Here is a 9,075-nt window from a genome sequence, read left to right on the forward strand (position 1 = left end):
TGGCGAGTAGTGGAAAATTCTGAGGCTGTGGGTAGTGAATACCTTTAGACTTATGCAAGTACATGCAGATTTGGACAGCTCTGTAGGTGTGTCAACTGGCATCTGGCATCAGAATCATGTTTCAAATGCCCCATGAGCTCATTTATTACTGATACCCACTTGACACGTGGGCAACTGAGGTTAAGAAGCAATGGTTTTCTTGCAGTTGTAGTTGGTCTGATCACAGAGCCCAGAATTTTCATTTCGGGTCAGGCTCAAAATAGGTGATAAAATAAGTGGAGAATTGGTTCCTTTTCTCTGTTCTTTTTAAAAACTAACCAGAGCATGTCAGGAACTTGCAGAAATCCACAGCTGGGATGGGACGTTTCTCTTTGTGTACAAACACAAGAAGCCCACCGTGCAGCCTGAGTGCGCTGGGCTCTGGGCCAGAGAGGAGCTTCACCCTCCTGTTGCTGCCAATTCAGAGGGTTGCCTGCCAGCTCTGTGCAGAAGTCAATCACTGCTGACGAGGGTCTGGCTGACTCCAAAGGCAGCTGAACTGCTCCTCAAGAGTCCAGAGAAATGTCTATATTTGGGCATTTTGCATAGACTAACCCAAGCAAAACTTCATTCCTTTGCTCTTCCTAATAGTGGGAAGCCTTCCAACTGCCCAGAGCGGCCAAGAAGAGGAGAGAAAACAAGGCTTAGTTCACAAGGACCTCTTCCTTCGTTACCAAGCTACACTCACAGCAGCACTGCGGTCCTCCCTCATCTGGTGCTTCTTCCACCTGTGGCTCTCCTGTCATTGCCACCAGGTTCTTTGCCATCAGCACACAGCTGTCCTCAGTCATAAGAGCACCCGGCAGGCTCTGCTATCCTATCACAGATGCCCCTTGACTTCTGTAAGTCAGTGCCACATTGCAAACAGTCCCACAGGTGGCAGATGAAAATAGAAAAGAAGGGCAAGTGATGTGAAAGCAAAGGAGGAGATTTACTTTCATGCTATTGGGTTGCATGACCTGCCTAAAACGACCGGCTGATGAAGTCACAAAGACTTCATTTCCCACCCACCTAGAAAGCAATTCCCCCCCCCTGCAAATCCTCAGTATGGGTCTGAATTTCATGGTGTCACACAAATTCTCCCCTGTTTCTCCCACACTGCTACAGTGATATCCAAGACCAAAATGTTGTCTGGTAGTGTCCCAGCCAATGAGGTGAAGTTGGAGAAAATGCCACAATATTAGAAACAGATTCAGTGCACACCAACAGCCATATTCTGAGGTATTTCAATAAACATAAAATTGGAAGACTGAGCACTCAGTGGCATGAGGAATTTGCAAGGCTTAAACACTCATATGGGGTGTTCCTATTTGCAGACCCAGACTTAATTTTTTCATACAGTTTCGTAAATGGAATTGCTTATATTTCTATGATATCAGTGAGTTTACAGTGTTTTGCACACAAAACAACCATGAAAAATTGTGGCTAATGTTGAGAAAGGTAGTGGAAGAAAAGAGGGCTGGCTAACTGATTATTTGTGGGGCGGACTTTTCGGTCTGTGCAAGCCAAATACGGTAACTTGTGCCATAGCATTTGTGTCTGCAATCTGCACAGAACTTGGGAACTTAATAAATGAAGATGTTTACACTTAAAACAGTTTTACATGAGCATCTATGAGGGAGCCATTCCAGCAGTGACTCAGAGCCAGATAACAATGTCTCGGGGCTATGGGAAACCATAAATGCTAATTGCTTGAGTGGCGCAGTCCCTGAACGGAGCAACTGTAGTCACTTAAAGAGGAATTTCTGTGCTCTTCCCTTCCCTCTAATATTAAAAATGTAATAATAATGTAATAATAAACATGTAATAATAATAATAATAATAATAATAATAATAATAATAATACCACCTTACGATACCTTGAGATGAGGACAATTCCCTACCCTTGGTGGTCTCTCTCTGCACTGCAGTGCATAAAATGAAGCAATCACTTCCCCTTGGCCACTCAGAGCTGTGGAACTTCTGCTTTCCACTGAAAATAATGAAAAATGGATGGCCTTGTCTTTCCTCGGTAAACACTATGGATTTCTCCATCTAATGCTGGAAAGTATACAAGGGGACTTTAGCACCCTTTGTTATTTATGGCACTGAATTATGCTGTCCCAGGATTACTAGAGGGATTTCCAAAGGATTCGCCATGCTGGTTTGTTGCAGCAGAAACAACAAAACAGTAGGAGGAAAGGAGTTATCCTTTCCAACACCACTGTCCCACATGCACAATTTTTAAATTTTAAAAAGAATGAGGATTATTGGATCATGGATCTCCCAATGTCTCAGGAGCTCAACATGACATAGCCATGGTCTTTTCATCTCTGATGCCCAATTACTGATTAAAAAAAAAAATGGGCAGAAACCTGCATTCCAGGAAGCTTTCTGTCCTCCCAAGTGCAGCCACCCCATGTACATCCAAAATCTGTTTCATAGACTCATAGAGTTGGAAGAGGCCACAAGGGTCATCTAGTCCAACCCCCTGAAATGAAGAATACTTTGCCCAACATGGGGCTTGAACCCATGACCCTCAGATGAAGAGACCCTCAGATGAAGAGCTCTACTGACTGAGCTATCCCAATCCTCCAGACCAAATTTTGAGGGCACACCGAGGGCTGCAGGGAGAGGAAAGGAACATGGGCGTAGCCAGAATTTTTGTTAGGAGGGGAAACCTCAGATTTGTATTGATTTTTATCAATACAACCCCCTTGACTACGCCCATGGAGAGGAAGGTGAAGTTCAATGGGGCTAGCATTGTTTAATTAGTTTAATCAGTTATCACTTTTTTTCTTTTTTCCAGAACTGATTAAAATGTGCAGGGTTGCCAGCTCTTTCTGAGTGAATATTGTCTGCCAAATTCCAGACAAATAGATGCGTTTGTTTTTCTGCTGGGCACCTTTTAAGTAGGGGTTGTTGTTGTTTTTTGTTGTTGTTGTTTTTGCAGGGGGCAGTAAAAATGGAATCATCTGTAAAGGGGCCTGCTTTTTATTGGGAAAAGGGCAGAAATAAAAGAAATATATGGGAATTCTTGTTCAGCTTCATTTCCACATTCCCCTCCTGGTGAAAGGATCAGTAGAAAGATCAGGGTCCTTAGATCCCACTTTCATTAGAGCACCAGTAGTAGTAACCATTATCACAAGTTGTGGAACACAACACTTAGGGGGAAAACACAAGTGGCAGGGGCAGAGCAATGGATTTTAATCAAGGCTGGACACTGTCTTACTCCAGTGTTAGTTAATCTTGAATAACTATCATCAACCCCGACACTTTGATTTCACCAATCAGCATGCACTGAAAGGATGGAGAAATAGTCTGGGACTTCGCTTTCCGCTTGGCTAATGCAGCCCTGCCCTCAAGTGGTGGGATTCTTGCCTCACATGCTCAAGGAAAAGCACACTGCTATTGGTTGAAGGGCTGTGGTTTTGTTTTTTTTTTGTTTTTTTAAATGGTTTGCAGAGGTATTTTGGTTTTAATATTCTGGGATTCAATTAAGGCACAATGCAGGAATTTTAAGTCCTATTAAGCACATGTTTAACTGTGCAAATGATGGGAATTTATTGAACCAAGTGATAGCCCTAATGCACGTAATGTACGACGAAGGAAATCCTTAATCAACCTGCTCCTGGCTAGAGCTGAAGGAAGTTGAAGCCCAAAACAGTGGCGGCTGCAGAACACCAGGTAACCTAAAGCGGAAGTAAGTTCATCACCCCGCACCAGACAAGCGGGGTTCCCTAGTCAACAAAAGTTTATGTCACAATATATTAATTAGTCTTTAAGATGGGATTCCGGGCCTTTTGCTACACGTGTGATGTGCAGGAGGAATTACAGCAGGTAGCACCTTTCACATCACTGCCTCTCCGTGAAAAGCATCACCTGCTGAACTTCTGCCCGCCACGTGGGAGAACTTCTGCCGGGTGGGAGAGCGGGGATTCCACATGGATCAGATTTAGCCTGCAGGGGGACAGAGCCGGGGTCCAGCTCCTTTAAAGGAGCAAACACAAACACGCGCACACCGATTCCCACGCCGCCCATCTCCTTTCTCTGCGCCAAGTGCCTCCGCCAGGGGGCGAGAGACGGGCTGGCCCGGTGCAGCCAGCAGCAGACAAAAGGCCCTTGCGCTCGCGCTCGCGCTCTCTTTCCGCGCCACCGCCGCCCGCGCGTTTGTGCCGCCGGCGGCGGAGAGCCATGTGTCTGGGGCGTGCGCGCCGCCGGGCGGAGGCCGCGCGATGGCCGGGCGCCGCGGGCTGCTGAAGCGCAAGCCCAACTTCACGCTGCAGGAGATCGAGGTGCTGATGAGCGAGGTGCTCCGCTACGAGCAGCTGCTCTTCGGCGCCGCCACCGTCAACGCCTACGAGAAGCAGAAGATCTGGTGGCGCATCACCCACAAGATCAACGCGGCCGGGCGCAACCAGCGCGACATCGGCGAGGTCAAGAACCGCTGGCGGGGACTGCGGCGCCGCGCCAACGACAAGATCGCCCGGCACCGCCTCCTGCAGCGCCAGGCGCAGGCCGGGGGGCGACCCCGCCTCGCCCACCTCTCCGGTAGCGGCGGCAGCGGCAGCAGCAGCGAGCCCCACAGCTCACCGGAGCTCGGCCCCGAGAGGGCCTCGCCCGGCGTGCGCCCTTCGGATGCGCCGCCGTCGCCTGCCGCTATGGAGGTTGTGGCTCTTCAGGGTGAGTGTTCTCCGCCCACAGCCAAAGGTGGGGGAACCCTCAGGCGCAGGGACCAAATGCGGCCTCTCCATCTGGCCCTCGGGATGCTCTGGATTAGCACCGCCCCCTCCGTAGGCCACGCCCCTCGCGGACCCTGCCACACGCCTTCTAGAATTAGTGTCCTTGGAATGGGTGACGAAGACCTTTTGCTTGCCTGAATGGATGTACGAGTGTGTGATCCGCCCTGTGCAGTGGCGTAGCGTGGGTTGTCAGCACCCGGGGCAAGGCAAGTAATTTGCGCCCCCTAACCCGTGGATTTGCGCCCCCTAACCCATGGATTTGCCCTAACCCCAGATGTTGCGCCCGGTGCGGCCTGCCCCCCTGCACCCCCCACGCTACGCCACTGGCCCTGTGCACTTAAAAGTGCATGCGGTGCGCTTTTAAAGCACATGGCTTCCCCCCAAAAAAATCCTGGGAACCATAGTATCCCACCCACAAACCTCACATTCCCAGTACCCTCAACAGACTAGAGTTCTGAGGATTCTTTGGGGACTTGTGTGTGTGTGAGTGTGTGTGTGAGTATGTAGAAACCTCTGGATTTCATCTCTAGAATGTAGCTTTCCACTCAAACTAGAAATCCCAGCCATTGGCCCACCCACCACTGACATGTGGCTCCTTAGAAGGTTGGCTCACAAAGCTTCCCCACCTCTCAACTAGCCAGTGACCCTTTTCATCCACCCAGCAGTGGCACCAGAAAAAAACGTTTCTTGGTAGGAGGCACAGAAGGGACAAAGTATATTTCTAGATGAGCAAGTTGTAACCCACAGGTTAAGATCACGGAAAGAAAATTAACAGCATATATTGATGACAGGAGTCCAGCAATGGGAGCAGGGCTTGTTTGGAGGGTCATTGCCCCCCCCCTTGCCCCTCTCTGGCGCCACCCATGCAGCAGCCTCATGGAAGTTGAGGCATCGCTCTAGCAGCACTTAGCTCCGTTTGGGCTAGCATACTCACAGCATGCCTGTAAGGGGCATGTATCCAATGCACATTTAAAGCACGTGACTTCCCTCAAAGAATGCTAGGAGCTGTAGTTTAAGGGCACTGTGAATTTTAACTCTGGGAGAGGAAAACTACAATTCCCAGGAGTCTTTGGTGGCAGAAACCATGTGTTTTAAATGTATGGTGTGGAATTGCCCCTGGACAGGTTTAAAACAGGGATGGGGAGCTTGCAGGCCTTCACACATTGAATTACAGTTCCCATCATCCCTCACCAATGGCATTGCTGGCTGAGGCTGGTAGGAATTGGGCATACAGGCACCTGACCACTGATGTAAAAAGTCACCTGGGGTGTATTTGTTGGACCAGCAAAACAAGATTTTGGTATAGCTAAGAAACACGAGCATCCACTTAGCTGTGAGAAGTATTTTGATAATAGGTTTACAGTTGCTGAAATTAGAGAAGCAAATATATTTTCCCATGTATCCATTTGTCCAATAAAAATCAATCCAAAATCTCTTTAGTAGTTCCATTATTGCACACCCAACATAAATTTGTTATTGCTGCTTGCAGACACTGTGGGGAGGCGTGTGAAATCAAAGCCCTATCAAAGGGCTAAGCTGCACTGGGAATAACACATTTAAATATCTCTGCTTACACAAAGCCTACCAAACTGGAGGCATGTGGGGAAACAGAACCATAATTAACTAGCAAGTTGTTATCACATTTGCCACTAGTTTATATATATATATAAAAGTTCTCTTACTGCTGGAGTGTGAACTCTGGAAGCCTCATTGCACTTTATATTAATGTGATGTTGGGCGAAGGCAATTATTTTCCAAACAGAGGCCACATCCTGATTTAAAGCAGTATCATGCCACTATAAGCAGCCATGGCGTCCCCCAGAGAATCCTGGGAAACGTCATTTGTTAAGGTATGTTGAGATTTGTTAAGAGATGCCTATTCCCCTCACAAAATTATAATTCCAATAATACCCTGGGAAGAGGACTTGATTGTTTAGCCACCCTGCCAATTGCAGCACCCTTAACAAACTACACTTCTCATAATTCTTTGGTGTGTCTAAAGTGGCACCGTAGCACTTTAAATGTCTGGTGCGAATGTGGCCAGCATTTGCTTTCATAGCCTGCTCTCTCATCTTTCTGCTCATTTGCACCGCCGCCGACTTGATGTACTTCCTGTTCTTTTGCCCTCTTGGCCTTCAGGCTAGCTTCATTTTTATCAAAATCACTATTTTTAACAGGATGGATTGGTCTTTGAAGTGCTGACATTGCCATGCATATCACATGACAAGATAGGAAGAAGTTGCATTGATGATACAATGTAGTGGAGCGTGGCATCCTGATAATGCGGAGAGGTATTTCATCACAGCAACAAAGGATGAAGGAAGTTAGATACAGCAAGACAAGAGCCTTTTAGACTGAGGGGAAAAGTATTTCTTCCTATGGCTATGTACACATATTTTTCTCAAACTATTTTTACAGGTTGTTGACATAGTGGAAAGCTCGTGTGTTTTTTTTTCAGAGGTAAAAATGGCCCAAGGACATGCATACAATTAGAAATCCCTCTTTCAAGCCGCCTTTGACTGCCTAATAAAAAAACCTATTACATGGACCAGTGGTCTAACTATAAGGCATCTTCTTATACTCCATCTTGCAGTGCATATTTTTCTTTTCCACTTTCTTGTCTCCCTGTACCAAAACATTTCTGTATGGTGATAGATCCTTTGATATAGGCTCTTGGGACAACTTGAAGTTGGCTTTCTCTCTCTCTTTTTAACTGCATGTTTGGATATCAGGAAGAGCCTGAAAGGGCTTGTGGTTCTAGCTGGCTGCTACTTTGAGTTAACCTGATCTGTCCTCTCTGCTCTGGGCAGGTGTGAAGGAGGAGCCAGTGAAGGAAGAACCAGTAGATGTGAAGTCAGAGCCATCCCACTCCCTTCCCACTAAGGCCATCCACCAGCGTGGGAGCCAGGGGGCTGAGACGCAGCTGCTCAGGAGCTCTGCCCATGCCCCCAGTGATCCTTGTGAGGGCTGGAGGAGAAGCCCCTCAAATTCCTCACAGACTGAGCTCTCAGAGGCCCTGGGTTCGGATTATGGAAGCATCACATTTGACCATGAGTCACCACCACCTGGGCACCTAAGCGACTGCAACATAGGAGATATGGTTGCTCCTGAGACTGTGCAGATTCAGGAAGGGCTGTCAGAAAGCAGCCGCCTGAGCCTAGCAGAGAGGCGGATTGTCCAGTCAAATGAGCAGCTGGCACAGGAGGTGCGTGCCTTCCGGCAGGAATATACTAAGAGCCACAGGGAGACTGCCTCCATCTTGCACAGCATTGCTGAAGCCCTGAGTGGCGTCTGCAGCAGCCTGTCCGAGATCCGGGACCTCTACCTCTGCCAGCAGGTGGTACCCAAGCAATGAGGGATCCACCGGCAGAAGATCCCGAGCACCTCTGGGTGCAAATGCCCTTTCGCGGAAAGGTGCCAGCTACTCCAGAAGTGACTAATATGGGGAAGCATTTATTCAGCTATTGTGGAGTTACAGGTTTGTTTGTTTTCAGGACAGGTTTCCCTTTGGATTCTCCTTCCATTCCCAGCTCAATAAAACTGTGAAATGGATATCTCTGCTTAAGAATCAGTTACCAAGCAGGGCATGTCTGTGGTATTGATGGTAAAGGTAAAGGTAAAGGTACCCCTGCCCGTACGGGCCAGTCGTGTCCAACTCTAGAGTTGTGCGCCCATCTCACTTAAAAGGCCAGGGGCCAGCGCTGTCCGGAGACACTTCCGGGTCACGTGGCCAGTGTGACGAAGCTGCTCTGGCGAGCCAGCACCAGCGCAGCACATGGAAACGCCGTTTACCTTCCCACTATATAAAGCGGTACCTATTTATCTACTTGCACTTAGGGGTGCTTTCGAACTGCTAGGTGGGCAGGAGCTGGGACCAAAAGACGGGAGCTCACCCCGCCGCAGGGATTCGAACCGCTGACCATGCGATCGGCAAGCCCTAGGCGCTGAGGTTTTACCCACAATGCCACCCGCATCCCTTTGGTATTGATGAACCATCTAGCTAAACAGTAGTTTGTTCACTGCGCCACCCTGCTTCTGTCTCTACTGAAAATCCAGAGTCCTTTTTCTAAGGGGTGAACAACCCTGATTTTTCTACCTCCATTTTACTTACTTGGTCTTATTGCTCCAACTGCCCCTCCACACTGCTCTTTTTTCCCTTCCGCCTATCACAGTTACAAGCAGAAGGGGCTTGGTTTGCCCTGCTGAAAATCATCAAGAGCTAAAACTTGTTGTGGAGTCCACTTATGGTCACCCTGGGGGCAAGAACGGTGCCCACTACAGCAGAATTATTGATTGTTGATCAAGATGGCAATGC

At 48.2% G+C, this 9,075-nt stretch overlaps 1 protein-coding gene across 1 annotated transcript; it reads left to right on the forward strand.

The window, feature by feature from the left end:
* The first annotated feature begins 2,968 nt into the window (after nt 1-2,968).
* On the forward strand, nt 2,969-8,312 carry LOC310764148 (uncharacterized protein). Its single transcript, XM_083617566.1, has 2 exons — nt 2,969-4,701; nt 7,571-8,312. Exons 1-2 carry the CDS (start codon nt 4,254-4,256, stop codon nt 8,113-8,115), a joined length of 993 nt encoding a protein of 330 aa, XP_083473692.1. The 5' UTR covers nt 2,969-4,253; the 3' UTR covers nt 8,116-8,312.
* Nucleotides 8,313-9,075: the final 763 nt, after the last annotated feature.

Source organism: Podarcis filfolensis, assembly GCF_964270895.1.
Source record: "Podarcis filfolensis genome assembly, chromosome: 6".
NCBI lineage: Eukaryota > Metazoa > Chordata > Lepidosauria > Squamata > Lacertidae > Podarcis > Podarcis filfolensis.